The 22,065-nt window shown below is 31.2% G+C and overlaps 1 protein-coding gene across 1 annotated transcript; it reads right to left on the reverse strand.

Moving 5' to 3' along the window:
- Positions 1–16,293: 16,293 nt before the first annotated feature.
- On the reverse strand, positions 16,294–18,399 carry LOC133317866 (homeobox-leucine zipper protein ATHB-6-like). Its single transcript, XM_061519750.1, has 3 exons — positions 17,812–18,399; positions 17,275–17,648; positions 16,294–17,184 (listed from the first exon to the last, which is right to left on the reverse strand). The coding sequence occupies exons 1-3, from the start codon at positions 17,876–17,878 to the stop codon at positions 16,666–16,668; spliced, it is 960 nt and encodes a 319-aa protein (XP_061375734.1). The 5' UTR covers positions 17,879–18,399; the 3' UTR covers positions 16,294–16,665.
- Positions 18,400–22,065: the final 3,666 nt, after the last annotated feature.

The following is a 22,065-nucleotide window of genomic DNA, read 5'->3' on the forward strand; positions in this document are numbered from 1 at the left end:
TGCTGGATATTTCAGTTTGGGGATCAATAAAATGCTAAGATGTTCAGTTAACACAATGGGATGTATATCTCTACAGATATATATTGTGTTCAAGTCAGTATGAAATCAGAGTGTAAATGAAATTAGAGTTAGCTATTCAGCTGAGGGTAAAAATCCTATGATTATACAAAAATCAAGCAAGGATCGCCGTTGCTATCACCTTGCCGAGTTGCAGTGATGGGTTCTTTGTAGGAGTTATTCCCTAATTTTGTGAGATTTAAGATTAATGCATGGGATTAAGTATGTAGTGATTGAGGTGGAACCAGAGAATTAGAGATAGAAACAGAAGCTTTAACTTACCTTTTAAAAGAAGGTTAAGATATAACATAAAAGGAAAATATTTATCTCATTTCGTTGGAGATAGCTATTTCATTTTATACATTCATTGAATTTTGTACCAGTTTTTTTTTTTTTTTTGGTACATTGCCAGGAGGTATCCCCATTGAACCTTCTCCGGGCACCATGCCCTCGGGGTACGACCCGTTTGGGCTAGCCCCTCATTGTAACAGTGGGTGCACTAAGCTTCGCAACCGGAGAAAGGACGAGACTAATCCCCATTCGAAGATTTTTGGCTTATCCTCTGGCCCCCATCCTCTGGCCCCCAAAGATTTTCCAAGAAACTGCTTGAGGCCTTATCCTTTGGTTTGATCCCTGCACCAAGCAATCCCTTGGGAGCTCAGCTGCCGACTGAGCTACCCTCGGAGGTTTTTCATTTTTTTTTCTCATTTGTTTTAAAGTGTGGACCCCACATATTTATCTCACACACATGAGAAAACTATCTCAAACAACATGAGATTAATAATTCCCAACATAAAAAGGAAGCAAAACTTAGGGAAAAATAAAAATTTTTAATGAAAATTGAATATATTGAAACCAATTTTACACTTATTATTTTCTTAACTAATTTTAGCTTAAAAATGAATGGGATAAGAACTAATTTTTAAATTAGAATTTAAAAATCGGATCCATAATGCCAATTAAATAAAATAAATTAGGGTTTTAAGCCTTGTATTATGAATTCAATGTATTATGAAATATATGCATATCCTAACTACCTACCCAAGAATCCTTTACAGGATAATGATCCAATTATTCTGACAACATAAAACAATAAAGATAACAAGTATAGAATCCTCATCTCTACACAGCCCAAAAGGTAATTTCTATAAATACAAGGCATAAGAATCCAAGTACACATTCTCAACTCATTTACTACTATTGCTGCATACATCCACATCTCGGCGGTAAGCCTATTACTTGTGCGCAATGATGCTTGTGCGCAGTGATTGGAATATTGGCTATAAGCCAACCAAGGTACCTATTTATAGGACATCTCTGAGTGCATATCTTACGATATTACTATACGGTTCTCTAGGACCGAAAAATAAAATAATCAATTCTTGATAACTTTGTCCTCCAAATAAGATTCTAGCCTTATTCCTCAAAAAAAAAATTGCTATGCATTATTTGAGACTCAATCTTATTTGTAGAAGTAATTAACACTAAGAAACTAATTATCTAACTACAGTTCCGTACACCTTCAGTATATGACGAGACCACTTATACTTATGATTCAATTTTCTGGATGAGTTCTGTTAATAACTATAATTATCCATTAATTATTAATTATCAATTAATTTATCATTATTCTTTGACAGAAGAAATATGGATCAATTCATCATAAACACCCCTTATAATATGGATATCCGACCCATTTAGGCTATTACATCATAAACTGCTATTTTCTTTAAACTCCTTCTCTTTCCATCGATGGCAATAGATGTTGAGGTTGTTTAATCATGCTACTTCGAAAACTAGTGGAATTGTTTTAGGTGCAAACTTTATAATTGTGGTCCTGTGGACTCTTATTAATAAGAAATATTTGGAAATTGCTTTAAGTGATTCTAATTATTTTCAGCAAACATAGTTGAATGAAGGATACTTCCGCAAACTATTATAAACAAATAAATGCATGCTGATTTATTTCATTTCGTCAAAACAAATTAAACCCGATTGATTTTACTGACCCCCGCACTCCGGATTAGTCTCATAGCCAACTTAAAGAGTCGAAGCTTGTGGGGATACCGGAGGGAGCCAACTCGCCTCAAAGAGGTAATTAGGGTTGGGTAACTCCAAAAAAAAAAAAAAAACCCGATTGATTTTAACCAACTTTTCATTTTTTGAAAAGATAAATAGTACCATTTTTTTAAGGGGAAAATGTTTTTGCTTTTGTTGTAGATTTTTTTTTTTCTTTCACACTCGTATAAAAATGAGTGGGTTCTATGGTGAAGAGAAAAGATTAGCAGAATCTACTTATTTTCATGTGTGTGTGGCAGAAAAAATTTCTGCAGTAAAATCAAAAACATTAAATTCATTTTTAATTATGTTTTGAATGTAGTTAATAAAGTAATAGCTATTGAAAGTGGAGCTGTGACTTGATCCCAACATCGATCTTAATGTTAAAAATGGTGAACGCTCATATTTATTATTTACAAACTAGTGGAACCATGAGATTTTTGCTTCATCTATATTTTTGCTATGGTAGAATGATCATCAAGTTCATTTTCAATCTTCATATATTTAGTCTGGCTTGACTTAAGTCGGGTCATAGGTTTGGATGTGATATCCAGCTCATTTATACATGGGATTGTATTTGATCATATTATATGACACAAATTATATCATGTTGCAGAGACAAAGTTGATGGAATCCATTATTTAAATAAAAAATAAAAAATAAAATAAATAGTGTACTCCCCCAACTTTATCCCTAGAACATGATATAATTTATGTCATATAATTATATTTTCCTTTATATATACCCCGATTTGTAATCAACCGTGAGTTCTGGTTCTATCCTTTCTATTCATTCCTCTTCTTTCATTCCGCGCGTCGTTATCACACGTCGTGCCTCCTTTCAAGCCACTTGCTTTGTACACGGTCCCTTGATTTTTTGTGTGGTCCCATTCAGGCATTCATGATAGTTGAATAGTTGAATAGTTGATAAGCTATTCATATTCGTTGACTCTTGTTGTTTTCTTTTTTCCTTTTCCTATCAAAAGTACAAATTTTGTTCTTAATTCTACTCCCAAAATGGGCACCTAGCTATCAACTTTCAGATTAAATTTACAAATTAGAATTTAATTGGCGTGTGGAATGCATGTTTTAATGATCTTTATATATAACTTCGATTTCCTTATCACTTACACATACAACTTCAATCAAACTTCCTATTCACATTCTTCAGCTACTATAAAAATCTTTGACTGTGTGAAACTAATTAACAAAGATAGTGTTCTCTCACGGCGTTCCCTCTGCATGGTTCCTATTCTTTCTCTCTCATTTTCTCTTTATATACCATTTATTATTTATTTTCAGAACCCTAAATAAGTTGACTGACAAATTGGTCAGTCTCCTAAAATGCTAGTATGGTAATTTCCTACAATTAAGAATTAATTAACATTGCCATTATATATTTATGGCGGTGGTGCTAAGATTAATTACGACTAGCACATTCCGGCATTTGATCCAGAGGCTTTAACACACAATAGGCATAAGGTGTATTTCTACAGCCACTGTCGGACCCCGGAGTGAAATTGTAGTGCACCCGGTGCACAATAGATCGATGGGGCGAACCAATCAGAAGTCGATATTTTCTGTGCAAACTGTACGGAGGAAAGAGAATTTTTTCTTTTTAATCCAATTGTCACGCATGGAAGGTCTACCATGCACTCAGTGCATATTAAATATTTCCCGGACTCGGAAAGAAAATGATATTTTATAACTAAGGAGCTAATCATATGCTCATATGCTCGTAGCATAAAGGACACGACTATAAATTGGGTTGACAGCAATAAAACATCGATATTTTAAAGCATCGATATATTAAAAAATTTGACGTGTCACGTCTGATATTTTTTGACATTCTAACAAGTATTGTAGAGACTCAAAACAAAGTTTAAAAGTTGTGTTGCGTTTTTAGTTCCAACTATTAGATTCGTAGGATTTCATTATTATTTTATTGAGTTTAATATAAATATTTGGGATATCTTATATATGTTTCTTTGCAAAATTGATGGGTATTATAAGTTTAACTTCATTTTTTTTTAAATTATTAAATATTAAATATAATATACATTACATAAATTAAAAAATTATTTAATATCAAAATATGTCTCAACGTGTCAAAATCTAATACGTGTCGGAGTGTCGTGTCATGTCTTATAACGGTATCGGTGCAACATAGGTTGACAATTGTGTTAGCGAGTCGAGATTGTGTCAAGTTGAAATTTATACGAATGCGAATATAACCAAATTGAATATAATTTATATAAATATTTGTGTCAAAATTTTAAATCAGGATACAAACCATTTATTTTACGAGTTGATATAATCTAATACAAATAATCTACGAACATTAAATTGTTATGTTCTTAAAACTGATAAGATATGATCACTTATTATATGAGTTGACATGATATTCATAAACCAATCAATAACAATAATCAAATAAAGATATGATACGACATGAATAATTCACTAGTCAACAATATAATTAACTATAAAAATGTGGGTCAATGTCGTGTTTTACGAGTTGACACAAACATAAAATAATTTTTTTGTTAATACGAATGTAAATGCAAATCAACCAGAATACAAAAATTTCGTATCATATTCATATTGTGTGAACGAGTTGTATAGTAAATTATCATCCTTAACTAAAACAACATTTAGGCTAGGACATATCTTACATTGATGTGTATTTTTATCTATATGATATTTAAGATGTATCCACTTGTCAATGAAGGAATTTAAAAGTAAAATAAGTATAATTTTGTGTGCTCTGCTACTCTACTCTCTACTAGGCTTCAGGGGACAAAATTTGTTTAAAATCATCTCCAACAAAAAAATTACTTGGTTTACACTCATTTTTTTTCCCAGAAATAAGAGTGCATGACAATTACTCGATACAACACTGCTCCCATCAAAGTGCGCAGGCGATCGCGTCGTCATGATCTTGTTTATGATTGAGCATCAACTCTTGTATAAAAGTAACAGAGGTTCTTATGAATATGGACACGCGAAAAGAGGTTTTGGCAATCATTTTCTTATCTCCAAATCTCAGCCTACGTTCTACCTAGCTTCCCATGATTAACTATTTAAATAATAGCTAGTATAATATCATCACCAACCACAATCCATTCATCGTGTGTCCGTAGTAGATGTATTCAAAACTTTAAAAAATATATATTTTATCTTAATAATAACCTTTATATTCCCAAGCACTACCTATGCATGCACCTATCTATATCTTGGAATGATTTTTAGTTAATAATGAAAAATGAAGCTACTAAATTCAGTATTTCATTCTAGGTTATCAAGCATCACAAAATTTAAGTATAAAAGTCCCTAAGCTTAAATTAATTCTATAATAACTTCGTCATCATTATATGTAATTGAGTTTGGCTAAATTAATAGAATTTGATGTCGAATTTTAATTATATAAGAAAAAATATAATGATAATTAAACTAAGGGTCCGACGGATGTCCTGTTATAAGATATCCTGCAAGGGTCCGACGGATGTCCTGTTATAAGATATCCTGCAACCGTTTTTAATTATGTATTAAGGATAATATATAATTTTAATATTAAAGTTATTTTTTTCTTTCCTTCACATCAGTAACTTTAATATTTTACCTATGTACGATCCTTAATATATAGTTAAAATATGGTTGCAGGATAAAAAATTCATTCCTACAATATAATACTTATAATTCCCTTAACTAAAGGACGGAATCTAGGTATATCATTAATTTATACGGATATTTAACATTAGATAAAATTTAAAAAAATGGGAATTGCTTTTGTGAGAAAAAAATGGATTAAGTACGAAAAAAAAGTAATATTATTACTTGTTGTGAGAACAAAGTGGAGCATGCTACCTTAGGTGTAACCTGCGCGGGAAAACACAAAATATAGAGGTAGGTAAAGTGATAGAAATAATGACGATAATTAATTGTGTAAAATGGAGAGGGTTAGCAAAAGTGGGAATATAAAACATAAAGCAAATGGGGATTCAAAAAATAAACAAACAAACAACGTGAAGCAGCTGAAATGGGAGAAAGAGAGAGATTCTATGCTGCTCCCAATATATAACAAATTACATGGAAGACGAAAGAAGGAGTAGTACAGGTGGCTGCATGTAACGCAGTTGGAACAAATTAAAGATAGCATGGGACAAAGTACACTCTATTTGCATAGGTATTATAATTACATATTTTGAAAAATATATAATTATAAAGTTAAAATTATTTTTTTCTCATATAACATCATTCGATAAGTTTTTGAAAAAAAAATTAAGATTTTTTTTAATATTATAACTATGTATTTTCTAAAATACATAAGTACTAAATTCTATTTCCAACGTGGGATGACAGTCCTATGTTGTACCGACATCGACACGGAACACACGATACATACATTAATTTTAAAAAATGTTAAATTTTGACACGTTAGGATACATTTTGATATTATATAACATTTTTAATTTATGCAGTGTATATTATATTTAATATTCAATAATTTAACAAAAAAATAAAACTAAATTTATAATATCTATCAATTTTGCAAAGAAATGTAAGATATTCCAAAGGTTTATATTAAACTCAATAAAATAGTAATAGTAATTCAACAAATCTAATAGTTGGAACTCAAAATACAACGCAACGTAACCTTTCAATTTTTTTGAGTCTTTACAACAAATATTGAAGTATGGAGTGAGTTAGAAATTTTGAAGTGTCTGTGCTTAATAGAATGACACAACTTTTGGGAAATCAAGAAGATATTTGTATCTGGTAGAGATGCTAAAGTTTATTCGAGTATGGGGTATCACTAGTTGTTGCGTCCAAACAAGGAACAATACACGCTCTCGTCGTTCAGCTTCCGGGTTCGTTCCAATTTCTAAGCGACGGTGACCCCTTTGAATATGACATATTCCAGGCATCCATGGGACCCATATATCACATGGCTCTACCAATACGGGCATCAAAGGAAGGGGAGGGGAGGGACCCGCATGAATTGTAGGGACCACATTCTTTCCATTTTTTTTATGATATGTTTTTCTTCGGTGGTGCCGCATCTACTCTACCAAGTGATGGTCTATTCCAAATTTGAAAGAGAGAGAGAGAGAGACTGCGAATGGAAATGCAGGGGCGTGGAATCTATCTATCATGTGTTATTTTCTATACAAAGCCTACGCTGCGTTGCTAACAACATCCCCAGTTTCCATATTACATCATTATCGTAATGATGAGTAATGATAACGACAAATTTTAACGTAATCTGACGGTCGCTGAGGTTGCAGCCTTCCAAGTTGGACTTTCTGAGCTCACACTGAATTAGTATTTGGCAGTTCTGAACGTTAACGTAAAAACACTGTTTCGTGCCATCATCACCACGAAACCTTTCAGCGGAGCACATTTTCGACGTTCAGGGAGTAAATACTCCTTTCTCCGAAATGTATAAAAAAAAAAATTATAAAAATAAGAATAATATAAACATGTTACTTATTTTTTTACTTGATAAATTTTATTTAAAATATTTTTCTTTTAGTGCATTTCTGGGTATATTAAACTTTTAAAACATCATTTTTTTTCTGAATTCTTTTAAAAACATATTTTTGATTAATTTTTTTAATTTCAATATCAGTTAATCCATCCTTTTATTATTGGTTTTGTTGGAAATTAAACACGAGTCAAAAGATAAGTAAACTATTATAAGAGATATTAATATAAATATTACTTATTAGCATAAATTTAAATTATTAGATTGAATTGATTGCATTACATGATATCGGAACTTATTATCAAATTATTAGGTTTGAAATTGTCCCAATTTTTTGATAAAATTTTAAAAAGTAAATTAAAATCATTACAAAAAATAATGAGTGTATATATTATTCACCATTCAAGTTTAAGGGCTCTTGCATAAATAAAAATAAAAATAAAAATATAAGGGTATATTATATATTAATATAAATTTATTAAGGAAAATATTACTCTCACGTGATACGAGAGAATTTTTTTCTCATGCATTCACAACTTAGAGAAGAAAGAAGAAAGAATAGAGGAAAAAGGAAAAATAAAAAATGGGCATCGTCCTTGATTTGTGAGTGCATGAGAGAAAAATTCTCTCATATCACGTGAAAGTAATATTTCTCATTTATTAATGTAGATATCATTTACCAACTTAAGCTTAAGTTATTAAGTTGAATTATTTTTTTATAATTATTTATTTTAAGATTAATTTTTTTTTTTGCATACATCAATTTTCGATAACACATAATTTTCTGAAAGTTTAAATAAAAGTAAATGTGGCTATTCATAATTCTTTTACCCAATCTTCGTTGAGGTCATATCTTACTAATCAACTTTAATACACGAAAAATGAAAATAACAAAAGGGACAAACGCGTAACTTGCGTCAAAAGAAAATATGAGCAAACCTTTCCAAGCTCTGCATTCAAAACAAAAAAATATTAAAAATGATCGGTATTTCTTTTTTTCCTAAAGTACTTACTAACGAACCAAACTTTCAAATAAAACTAGAATTAACTGTCATATTCAATTTTTACAAATTTAATGGTTGACATATTAGAATTTAAAAATATAAAAATTATACTCTACTTTTTCTAAGAATTACAAATATAGTTATATTAAAAAAATAATATAACTAATACTTAAAATTTAGAGTAAAGTCTCTTTTGGGTCTCTAACAAAAAATACGGTCCGTACTTTAGTACCTTATAAACAAAATATTAGTCATGGGATCCCTAAAAAATTCATAGTGAGTCCATTTAGTTAAAATCATGGTCTCTCAAAAATTCAAAAAAATTCACATTAATCTCTTAAAAGGATTAAAATAGGTCTACTTTAAATTTCATAAAAATCAGATGACTATTTTTTTTTTTGGATTCTCTTTTTCTGCAGTTACTGCATATAAGTTATCTGCAGTAAGTTTAATATGACATCGTTTTTGGACGAAAATTATGGTATTTTTGTAATTTTAATTTATTTCAGGGTTATTATAGTCTTTGTAATTATAATTATTTAATTTTTTAATTCTAAAACGATATTGTTTTGAGAATAAATATAAATAATTTATCCGTAATAACTGCAAAAATATTATTTAATTTTTTTTATAAGAAACTAAAACGATGACGACATATTTTTTGTTACAACGCAAAAGGAATTTTATTGTAAAATTTAATATAACTCACGTTTATAATACGCAAACAGAATCAAGCTTTTGCCCCATCCCGTGAGTCCGTGACTTGGCGTTCGTGTTTCTGAGACCGCAGGATCATTTTCGGACATTGTGAACCGGTCCATCGTCGTACACGTGTACGATGAACCGGTTCAAGAGATACAACGCTTAAGCTATGCTTACCCCCGACTGCGAAAGGCAGTACCATGCCATGCCATGTGCAACGTTGCAACGATATCAGAGGAAAGCGGGGTTTTCGAGTGAGTTGATGCCAAAGCCATACATCCATCTTAAAATGTTCTTTTATTTTTTATATTTTCTTTTTTTAAAAACAAAGACAATTTGCTTTTGCGAAAAGCAAACTCGAACTAAACTTGTGTGCAATTGATGCATTAAAGTTGATTAATTAATTTATCTTAGAATATGTAGGTAAATTTTAAAATTTTAAAAATTTGCGCAGAATCCATCTATATATCTTAAAATCTGAATTTTAGTACATCAACTGCGCCGGAAATTTTTCCATCAAATACAAACCTACATGGGTTGATCGTGGGTTTGCTTTCTTTTTTCTTTAAAAATTCCAATTCCAATCGATTCGAAATTGGAAAATATGGTGCAACCATAATTTAAAAAAAAAAATTTATTTTGTCCCGTGTGCTATTAACTTTTATTAAATAATAACAAAAAGTTAAGGATGTTCCGAAGCACTAAAAAGCTGAGGCTCACAACAGACGTTTATTTGGTATCCAATCATGCGACACTTCTTTTAAGGGACGCTATCTTTAATCATCCTTTGTCTTTTTCTTTTTAGCATCGGATTTGTTAAAGCATAGGTTAAAAATGTTGATGAAGTATCGTATAAGTATTCTTGTTTATGTTAATGGAGGCCAAAGCTCCCAAAAATTCATGCACGGTGAACACGACAAGATTCCTTTGGGATAGAGTATTTGATTATATAGGCTACAAAATTTGAGTTCCTTGATGGCTATTATGCTGATAGGCGCTTCGGTGACTCTCCAATTTCCGACCAACTATAATCCCACTAGAGAGTTAAAATAATAGTAGAAGCCCCCATCACTTACGTTAGGGTATCTTAGACTACGTTGTTTTTTATTAATAATACGAAGAGAGAAGGGAATGAATGGAACAGAGTTATATTTGTCATTGTTTGATTTAATGAGAATATGATATGTAACAATTATTCTTGAATTTTTCACCATTCTACCTTAATTTCGAAAAGAACAAATTTTGGATGTTTGAGGGAATCGATGCGGAATGAGTATCCTTAAATGTCTTTTAATTAATAAGAATTTTACATAAAAGAAAGGATCCACTCCCATTTTTTAACTTCCTAACTAAAAAAACTTGTTTTCACTTCCCCCCTTATTTCCTTACTTTTAATTCCACTCGTATATAGTTATAAAGTACGGAAATATAATTTGTAGAAATATAAATTACTGAAGTAAAAAATTAAAAAAAAAATTGTTGAAAAATAAACTGTGAAAATATAAATTGGTGAAATAAATAACATAAAATAAATTGGAACATGATATTCCATCAGAACCTGTTAGAAGAAGAGAAAAGGTAAAATGAATAACAAATAATACTTCCTTGAAGTTTATATGTTAGAAGAAGAAAAAATTATCCCCCCTTAGTATTTGGCTTTATCTTCCTTATTATAAAGTTTTCTCCCTCTAAAATTCATTTCTTTTTCTTTTCCTCTTTCTTTGTAGAATTTTTTCTAAATTTCCCAAGACCTTTTCACTTCTTGATTTCTCTCAATTTCAAAGCGAGGACTAATGGTTCATCTAACCTCTATTTATTAGAAAAATATTACCATGTCAATGGTAAAATTAATATGGTAATAGTAAAATATTATTTATATAATAATCATTAAAGAAAACATTCCCATGTGAAATGTCATGGAATTTTGTTTATGATAATTTATAATTGATTTATATATTTTTGGACTATTGTTTATAGTAATTTGTTATTGATTTATATATTTTTGAAATGTTATTTATAATAATTTTTTATTGATTTATATATTTTGTAGTGTTGTTTATAAAATTTTACGATTGAATTATATATTTTAGAATAATGTTTATGATAATTTTGTGATTGAATTTTATATTTTAGAGTGTTATTTATAATAATTTTTTATTGAATTATATATTTTGGAGCATTGTATATAATGTTTTTCTGATTGATTTATATATTTAATTATTATTATTACTTTTAGGGTTTTATACTATTACTACCACTCTCATCAACCACCAGTGACATTGTTGACCACTAGTCCACCACTACTTGGAAGATAATTAATAAAAAATTTACTTTTGAACCATTACGAGGGATTTACTTTTACATGTTATTTTTTGAGTTTATTTAGATGGGTTTTTTCACCATCAAAACTCTACCTTTTCAAAATAAAATATTTTCCACTTTATGTGTGAATTTGTATGCATCTTTTGAAGAAAAACTTAAGTCTTGAAAAAGCTAAAACGACCCATTTTTTAAGCAAAGATTCCAGGCTTTTGAATAACCTTTTAGAAGGGGGCATTTGGTAGAGATTTTGTTATACATGTTTGGTACAAGAACCAAAAAAATAATCAGGCAAATTCTTTGCCCAGTATTTTGGTTTCTTTGCCAAATTTGAAGAAATTTACCATTCCAGAAAATTACTTGCAATGTGGTATTTTGGGGTTCGCCGGGAAATGGAGAAGAGGAGCGCGAAATAAAGACGAAAATGACCTCGAGATGTACTGTTGTCATTAGTCTCTTTCTTTTATTTGAGATTCAAAAATTAAAGGGGTTACTTTTGTAATTTTAACCCATTTTCCATCAATATTTTACCTTCAACCAACCATAGACTTAGAAAACTTAATTAATTTTTCCGGTAATATTTCGCTCTACCAAATAACTTTTTTCAAATTTACTAGCAAATTTACTTTCCCACCATTTCCCCATTAATTGTATTAACTTGGTTAAAAAAAATTTCTCATCTACTAAAAGTGCCCTTAAAGTATTGCTTTCTACATAAAAGTATTTATAGATATAAATCTAAATGTAAAATAGCTTTGATTTTTGAAGAAAAAAAAAACCTTCATAAATAAAGCAATGTATTTTATTTTAGCTTGTTTGAATGAGGTTTTGTTTTTCAAGATGTTATTTTTTCTGAAAAAATAATTTTCATTCTAAATAAGTGTTTGGATATTAACCTTTTTTAAAAAGTAAAAGTAAAATTAAAAATACTATTATTTTAAGCTGAAACTTCTGGGTTCTAAAAAAATCTAAGGCCAAAAGACAAAAGTCAAATTATATTTTTCAAAATTTAAATTTGCCTTATCCCCAATCTCATCACCACAACCACCTTTGCCACCACTATAATCACTGTCATCACCTCCATCACTACTATCGTTTTTATGACCATCAAATCTTGATTATGTGAAGATTGTTATTATTTTTATTATTATAATCACCCCAACCCCAAATTTTATTTCCATGATTTTTTTTTTGATAAACATTTTATTTCCATGATTTGCTTCACATAATCTTGTTAGTAATTTTATATCGAAAGTAACTTCTAACCCATCTATATATAAAAAAAAAAATTTAAAAAAAGTTAACTATAAAAAAAGCTTTCTTAGAAAAAATATAAAAAATTAATTCAATCCAAGAGCTTAAGCTTGTAAGTGAAGGACCTTCAACGGTTTTATATTATTTCTCTATAACATAACCCAAAAGCTTAAGCTTGTAAGTGAAGAACCTTCGATGATTTTATATTATATCTCTCTAACACATTCCATCATGTAAAATCCGTTTGGGCTTGAAACGTGAATATTGCACAGACCCATTTTTTGTTCTCCCTTAGAGGATTTAATTCCATTAAAAATTGGGCGTAATGGGAATCGAACTTATGATCATGTGATCACAGACCATGGAAAGCAACCATCTCACATATCAGCTTTAGCTTGTAAGTGAAGGACATTCAATGATTTTGTATTATTTCTTTCTAATAAAAACTAACATAAAATGTCCTCTCATAATTTAGTCAGTATTCGATCAAGCTTCAAGACAAACAACTATAAATTGTAATCTTATGAGGTGTTATAAAGCTTACAATCTTCAAGTTTTATAGGGGCTTGAAAATCTCTCAAATTTTTAACGTTATGATCTAGCTCGATCCTATGCATGATATAAGGCCCAGTTCGTGAAGGGCCTTTAATTTGGGTCCAACAACTAAAACTTAAAAGCTAAGGAAATGCGGCCATACCACGTGTGTGACATCGAACAGGTACATTGACGCATGACAACAGAAGCTCAGTCCATTACATCTACAAAAGATCAGCAACTCAAAAGCTAAGGCATAGCCCATAATTATAGACATCTTGCACAGGGGATAGCCTGCAAAAGCCATTTATGTCCACCAATGAGATTAAATGTCGTTGTACTAAGGCAATATAAGTAGGACACTCAACCACTATATAAACGATGCTTGAAGCCCAGGTATGATCATTTATTCTATCTTAACTTAAATTCATAACTAAAGTAGAGTATCTCCCCTCAGTCGTACGAGTTGATCAAGAGATTCAACCTCAAATCCTCTATCTCGTAGTGCATCTTGCAAAGCCGCACAACATCTTGTAAAACAATCATCTCGCAACACTCATTCTAGCAAAAACCCAAACAACAGTTGGAAAAGGCTCAATCATGTGTGATACAACCCAATTATTATTGAACTAATCAGGTTATATTACCCTTTACAAATTGAAGAGAATGTTGTGCGGAATTGTTTAAGGGAAATGCATGTTACATGACAAATGAATAGTTGTTATGTTAAGAAAAAGATAAGTTATATAATATTAAAGAAAATGAGAGAGCGCATTATTCAATGGTTGGTCTTGTCTTTTTCTTTAACATAACGACTATTCATTTGTCATGTAACATGACAAATACATTTCCCATTGTTTAATAATGTATTTATACACTTTTTTCACTAAGAGTGAGCAATTAATGTAATTGGTGCAAGAAATCCAATCAAATATGTAGTCAGTGTTTCATAAATTCCCAAATATAGTTTCACTTGGAAAGTGATTTATACATGGGTTGAATTTTTCGTCTAGCTGATAAAATTATATTCTCTATATACATAAAAATATGTGGGGTCATATGAGGAAATTAAAAAGAGAAAAAATATTGATATAAACCTCGTAGGAAATAATATTATCTTCTATAATATGAAAAATATTAATCCATATAATTCTCTCATCAACGTCCAGAACAACTATTAAATAAAATAGGTTTCTATATGTTTGGATAAAATTATTTTATAAATAAGACATGTAAAAAAAATTTCAAAATATTTTTAAAAATAATTATTTTCAAAATATTTTTAAAAAAAATTATTTAGAATCGTGCAATGTAAATCACATTCCTATATATGCTGGCTAAAATGATTTTTATAAATAAATCATGTTGAAATTATTTTTCCAATATTTTTCAGTGAGTTTATTTAAAATCATGGATTTCGAATTTTTATAGGCTAATTATTGCAAACCATCACTTAAGCTTAAGTAAAAAAAAAAAAACTAAAATCCTATAAGGTTTTCATATCCTTCTCTAGAATTTTTCCTTCTTCATTTATATTTGATTTGTTGAATTTTTTGTCAATTAATTCCTTTTAGAATGTAACTTCTTTAATGAACACGGTTGTAAAAATTATACTTACATCAGTCATTTTTGAAAAAAGAATTATATTAAATATCAAGAAGGTATTATTATTTTTAATTTCATTATTGTCAAAAATGAAAAAGAATATTAACAAAATAAAAAATAACTTAGTCAAATATAATTATATTTTTAAATGAGGTAGGATCCTTTGACACCAGTGTCAAATTTGAAATTTGACACCTCATCTGAGAGCCATTAGATCAAAAAAGATCAATAGTGTCACATGCTTACAAATCAGAGTCGTTGATTTTTTTTGATCTAATGGCTCTCAGATGAGGTGTCAAATTTCAAATTTGACACTAGTGTCAAAGGATCCTACCTCATTTTAAATTATTATTATTGAAATTTTTTCTTAATTACTTTGCAAAAATCTTAAACATCTATTATTAAGTCGGATGAAACCATTGTTATTAAAGTCGTCCCAGCATCGACTCGGTCTAGGTACTTGGTCACTCGTCGGACCGGTTGACACGAATATATATAAAAATAAATATATATAAATATGAACATATAAATTTAATTATATTCTACATATCTAAATAAGCTAAAAAAATTATCCAATCACACTACAATTTCATGAAGCACAAATAAATGAAAATGCACGTTATTAGCCTATTACTATGTTAATTTAAATTGCAACTCAGAATCCCCATAAATATACCTCTCAATAACATTCAAAAAATCAGATGTTCTGAACTCAAAATTTTCAAATTAATCTATACATTGAAATGTTATATGTAACATTCTCTTAATTTATTGTTCCACAAATTATTTTAGTATTGAAAGCTGAAGTTTGAGGTCATTATAGAAGAATATACTACTAGCGAATAAAATTACAAAAAAATTTAAATTGATTTCTACATTTTTTAAACAATTTTTTTTATTTATAAAAATGCATTACCGATTTTGGCCGAATTTTAACCGAATACGGTACATAGCCGGTTCGATGCTTGACTCAAACCGATTTGATTCACCGGACCGGGTAGGGCCGAATTTTATAACACCGGATGAAACAGTCATTTAGTTTTTTTCCAAAATATAAAATGATCCAAAATTCAAAATTGAAGCAATCATCATCGATTTTGGCCGTATTTTAACTGGATTCGATGCATGGCCAATCCGATGCTTGACTCGGACCGACTCACCAGGTTAGTTCGGGGCGAATTTTATAATACGGATGAAATAGTCATTTAGTTTTTTCCAAAATATAAAATGATCCAAAATTCCAAATTGACCAATTGGAGTAGTAAAATAGAAAGTTCGAAGCATGGAGCCATTATTATCCAATAGAAATTTTCTATGCTCAGAATTAAAAAGGTTTTTACATTTCATTATTATTCATAATATGACTCCTTCTCACACGGGTGAGTCATAATTACCCTTTATCATCATCCTTTCAGCTCCTACCCCACGCCATGCAAAGTGCAAACCACTTCTCTTTTCTCTCTCAACTCTTAGGCGCACACTTTCTACATTGAAGCAGGCTCAATGAGAACTTCGAAGCAACCATTTTTACAAAAAGAACTTGAGCTTTCTTCAAATACAACCGTGCAACTTCCTTTATTGGCATTTCCTCTAATCAAATAAAATTTGTAAAGACGGTTTCATCTTTTTTCCTTTACTTTTTTCTTTAATTCCACTGATCTGGACAGTACCAATGGAGGGTCGGTGCTTGTTCATCCGAGAAGAAATTGCAGGCTTCATCTGCACTGAAGAAATTGTGCTCCTCCATCTTCACATACTGTGTTTGTGTATGGTACGATTTCTGAAACTGGAAGCAATTCAAGGGAGAAGAAGACTCAGGAGACAACAAAAGGTGATGACTTTGAAGAACCCCAGATGAAGAAACGGTGGCTTTGGGGCTGTTATCATCGTTCAAGATTGCGCTTGAGTCACTATCAGAAAAACCATCTTTGAAATCTGTTGGGAAGAGTGAGGTGGCTCCGACAACATCGTTGTTGTTGAAGCAATAATCATAATTCAAGTGTTCCTTGGACTCTGTACAAGGAATTGATGTTTCAGGAGATGGGTTATTATTATCTCTTCCTTCAGAGTCAGGCATCATAGTTATCTCTTCCTTCACCGAAAGTGAAACACCGCTTGCAGTGTTGTTTTCTTCTTGCAACAACCTTGATTTCAATTCCTTAATCTGCAAACACATGCCAATTTCAAATGGATCATCCCCACTTTCAATAATAATGGATTTTGGATTGTAAATTGTTTCTATATAGAAGTCTACCTTTTTGTGTAAGGCTTCGTTGTCCTGTTTGAGGGTATCATGATTAAGCTTAAGAGCTTCATAATTGGCTTTGAGAACGCCATAATCTCTTTCCAATTGCTTGGTTTTCCATCTTGCTCGACGGTTTTGGAACCAAACGGCTACTTGTCTTGGTTGCAACCCAAGTTCTTGGGCAAGCTTCACCTTCCTATCAGGTTCAAGCTTGTTCTCTACCTCGAAGTTTGTCTCTAAAGCCTTTACTTGATCCACACTCAGTCGACGTTTCTTCTCCGAGTGATGCCCCGGTTCTTCAACACACCCTTCTTCATCAATTCCATCCAGCATCGATTGGAAATCCCTACGATACAAATGATTGTTCCTTGGACTGTGTTCGTCTAAAATATCATTGCAAATCAGATAGAATAATTAGTAGAAACACAAACCCCCAAAAGAAGAAAAATGTTTTTTTTTTTAGACAAGAAAAAACACAAAACACATATGGATCTGTGTCTGAATTTTAAAAACAAAGCAAACATCAATAAACAAGTCTCAATTAACCTGTTGTTGATGGAGGGATTGACACGAGAGCACCCGAAGAATTATCTGAGCTGGCAAGTCTCTTCATGAGTAAAGATCGGATCTTTTTTATAAGATGAAGAACCCTTTTAATTGTTAGTCAATGTCTTAAGATCTCGAGAGAAAAGCTGAGAGGATCGATGAACAAGGTTTTTCACTTAAAAGGAGCCATTGAAAATGAATACTCATGTCTTAAACAACACCAATTTTCACAGTACTGTAAGCAGCTATACAAGTACCACTTATCTCCATTAACACCCCCATGTTCCTTCTTTCTCACCCCTTCTTCTCCCTCTTCCCCCATCAAACAATTCATACACGTCAGAACAAACCAACACAAACAAACAAATTTATATCAAAAACTCTAAAAGAAAAAAAGAAAAATAAAAAAGCATAAAAGGAGCACTCTTAACACCGTTTTTCCTCAGCTACATCATTTTTACTCGGTCAAATTATGGAACATAAGTAGCATAATCTACGAGTGTTCATGTACGATGACCAACTAGAGAGGGTGAGGGAAAGCGAAAGAGTAAAAGGGGTTTGAGATTGAGATAGTGGAAGGATGAGATTGAAGCGGGGAACCAGTTTCACAATCCCATTAAGTGTTCTGAATTACACTCTCTTTATATAAACCCAACCGGGGTTAGAATCTAACTGGGGTTAGGTGGACCGCTACTGCGGTTGGCTTTGAAATGAACCCAAATCAAATTCAATCCTAATGCAACTTTTTTGTTTACCGGTTGTAGCCAGTTGCGCTTCCGGTTTTTCGACCGTTTAGTGACGCTGATATTTTTTCGGGTTAGAGAGCCTAACTTGTTAGGAACGGTGATCAAAGTGTCACTGTTGACCAAAATAATTATTGGATTGTCACGTCAACAGTAAATTTTGCTAAATTGCTTCGTGGCATATTTCGCTATACTGTGTAGCGAAATATGTGTGCAAATAATTTTTTACACAGTATAGCAAAATATGCCAGGTCAGACTGCTCAGAACCAAAAATATAATGTCTCAAAATTGAAGAAATTCGCAGGATAGCGAATTTCTACAATTTTGACACGTGATATTTTTGGTTCTGACGTTGCATATTTCGCTACACTGTGTAGCGAATTATTTGCACATATATTTTGCTACATAGTGTAGCAAAATATGTCACGTGTCATTTTGACAAAATTTCCTGTCGACCTGGCAGTCTGGTAATTTTTTTGGCCTAACATTAACAAAATGATCACTGTTTCATCTTGTTAGTTGTACTCCAATTAATTATTAATTTAATAATTGTACGTACGTACATTCGCAAACGGCTCGGCTTTCAACGGCTCCGTTCCTTCAATTTAAGCTGGCTCAAGATTTGGATTTCGTCAGCGTATCACGCTCCTTAGGTGGGAGAAATTCGAAGTTATTTTGAGAGTGATATTTTTATTTCTTTAAATTTTGGGTTAAGCTTCCATCACATAACATGCGAAAATATTCACCCCTTAAATTTTATTTTATTTTTTTAGTATACAACTCTAGTTACTTCGTTAAGGTGAATCGTCCTCGGATATCCTTATAAAGTTTAATTTTTTGAATCGGTTGTAGGATTAGTTCCAAATTTGGACTTAATGCCTATTTGAAAGATTTTTTTTTAGTTTTTCTTCTCCTTATAAATAGAAATTAGGTTAAATAGTTTTTTTAATATGTATGTCAATTTTTTTTACTCCTTATTTATTTTTCAATTTTATCTTTATTTTAAATTTAATTTATAAATTTTATTATTTGTCATAATAATTCATTCCAATTATAAATTATTTTATCTTCCCTTCTTCAAAATCATCATTACTACTTCATATAATCAACCACACAAATTTTAATTTTAATTTGTAAACTCTCTTTTTTTAGCTTTAATTTAAAAGTAGCTTTTAGTATAAAAAATTGATTTAGTGATGATGAGTTTGAATAGTTTGTATGAAATGATAGGTTCAAACCTTAGTGTCATTGTTGTATTCAAAAATGATACTGTAAAATTTTTATTTAAATAACATGTATAACATCTAATTTTTATTAACTTCTGAGATTCGGAAATCCATTTAAGTCATATCATACTAATTTTATGTTAGTGTGTTTGTATATATATAATAAGATAAACTTGATAAATTTTCTAGGTTATATTTATAGTTTTTGGTCACGGTAGTCGTGCTTACACCACAATAAACGTTTTCAACAAGTACTGAACCTTGGTCTTCCTTTTCTAAGGATAGTTTACTTGCTATTACACCTGTCCTTATTGATAATTTTAAATAATATGTTTTATTAAAAAAAAAGTGTGTTAACATTTTACGTTCTCTTCGAGAACTCAGGCATCCTATTTGTTTCAAAAATTGTATAGAAGTACCTTACTTGCATCAAAATAGTCACATTCAACAAATTATTGAACTTCGTCACTGTTAAGTTATATGTAAACTTTCTTATCACAGAAACCTCATAAAAGTACACTGGCCGGATAGCTGAAAGTTTTTATAATGCAAATATATGATGATTAATTAAAACTGTTTTTCAATCACTCATTTAAATATTCATGTGATTTTTGTATGTAAAAAAGAGAGGAAAATATGTGTATATATCTTGAAGGAAATCTTAGATTTATGCGGAAGCGGTTTAGGACCTAGTACATTGGTATGCTTATCGAATCATCCTTGTTTCACAATTACCTCTCGGTGCGCAGGTCTCGTGTATAATCTTCCCTTGTAGGATTCCTCTTCACGAACAGTTCACCTCAGCGCCGCAGCACGAACAACCTCCTTGAAGCTGGATTGTGGCAGATCTTCCAGACTATCTCTCGAGGAGGATGAGATGGTTGTGTGGGCAACCGTTCAGATGATCTGTTCACCTTGGAGGCACAAGAGGAGAAAACTATAAATATATACGCTTAGGTCTTAGACATAACTCAACCCTAAGCCTCATGGGCTCAAGTTTCACTGAAGCCCAATAGGACTTTAGTGACCAAAAGAGCATATATCCAACAATCTCCCACTTGCTCTTTAAGATACAAACTTGAGTTCGTAAACCCAAGACCATGTAGCCCATAAGCTATCATCCTCTGATAATATACCCCATCTCATGTCTCGAGCTAGCCTGGGGACCTACCATTTGTCATTGACCAAGGCTCCTGATAATCTTATCTAATTCAGCGCTACTCCACTAAAAGCCCGAACGTGAACTCCAAGATTAATGACTTTTATAACATTAATATGCATTGCCCCTTTAGAGAATGTCTATAATTCATTGATTAGTTTTTTGTAACCCAATCAATTATTTATTCCCTTGACTTTGATAATTTCTCTAATGGACTACATGCACTGGCCAGTGTCTTTAATATCCAAGTACCGAAATATATCAAGGGGACATTTCCTATAAATTCCTTGTTGTTTATCTCATAAATACTGATAATCAAATAATCTCACTCCCAAAACACCGAGTTATTGGCCGTCAAAAGATCGGACCTCACCCGTTGGTAAATCAAAGAATGAAGACTATTTAATTATTTATTTAAAATAAACACAGGATTAAGGGCAACTACATAACTATAGTTATCTGAAAATTTGATTCCTTATGACAGAAAGAACAACCTTAATCAAATCTCTCCTTGATCCTTTCAATGTGAATGTTAATTCACACCAATATTTTACAATGATTCGGACAAAATCATTTCATAAAATATTGCAGACTGAATAAAGTGCCCAACTTTATTTAACGGCTGTGACTCCATTCATCAATTGTGAGAACCTATGATCATGTCCTCCATGAACGTATCCATATGATCATATACTCCACAATTTGATCCGGACCTTTATGTTTGTAAATAGTGCGCAAAATAAATAAATAAAACCTTATTTATGAAATTCAGAAAATTATTTTATTGTTTCATCGTCTTATTCCAAGAGCGCAATGAAACCAATAACTCCCACTTGCTTAATGCAAGTCTGGGATCCTCCTAAGACCCAAAGAAGTAACATGCCTCTCGAACACAAATTCAGGCAAACTCTTAGTAACTGGGTCTGCAAGATCCACCTCTAATGCTATCTGAGTTTAGTGAAAAACTCATAGCTCGAGGTTGATTTTCTTGAGTTAATATCCACTTGAAATAACTGAATTTTTGAAAACTCAGCTTTTCAAGACTCCCACTAGAATATACCAGCATATAATCTCTCGTTCTCCAAAGATACTTGAGTACATGCTTAACAATAATCTAGTATTCCT

The sequence above is a fragment of the Gastrolobium bilobum genome, unplaced genomic scaffold (assembly GCF_033153095.1).
Source record: "Gastrolobium bilobum isolate Gb01-03AN ecotype WA unplaced genomic scaffold, APGP_CSIRO_Gbil_v1 utg60276, whole genome shotgun sequence".
In the NCBI taxonomy this organism is placed as follows: domain Eukaryota; kingdom Viridiplantae; phylum Streptophyta; class Magnoliopsida; order Fabales; family Fabaceae; genus Gastrolobium; species Gastrolobium bilobum.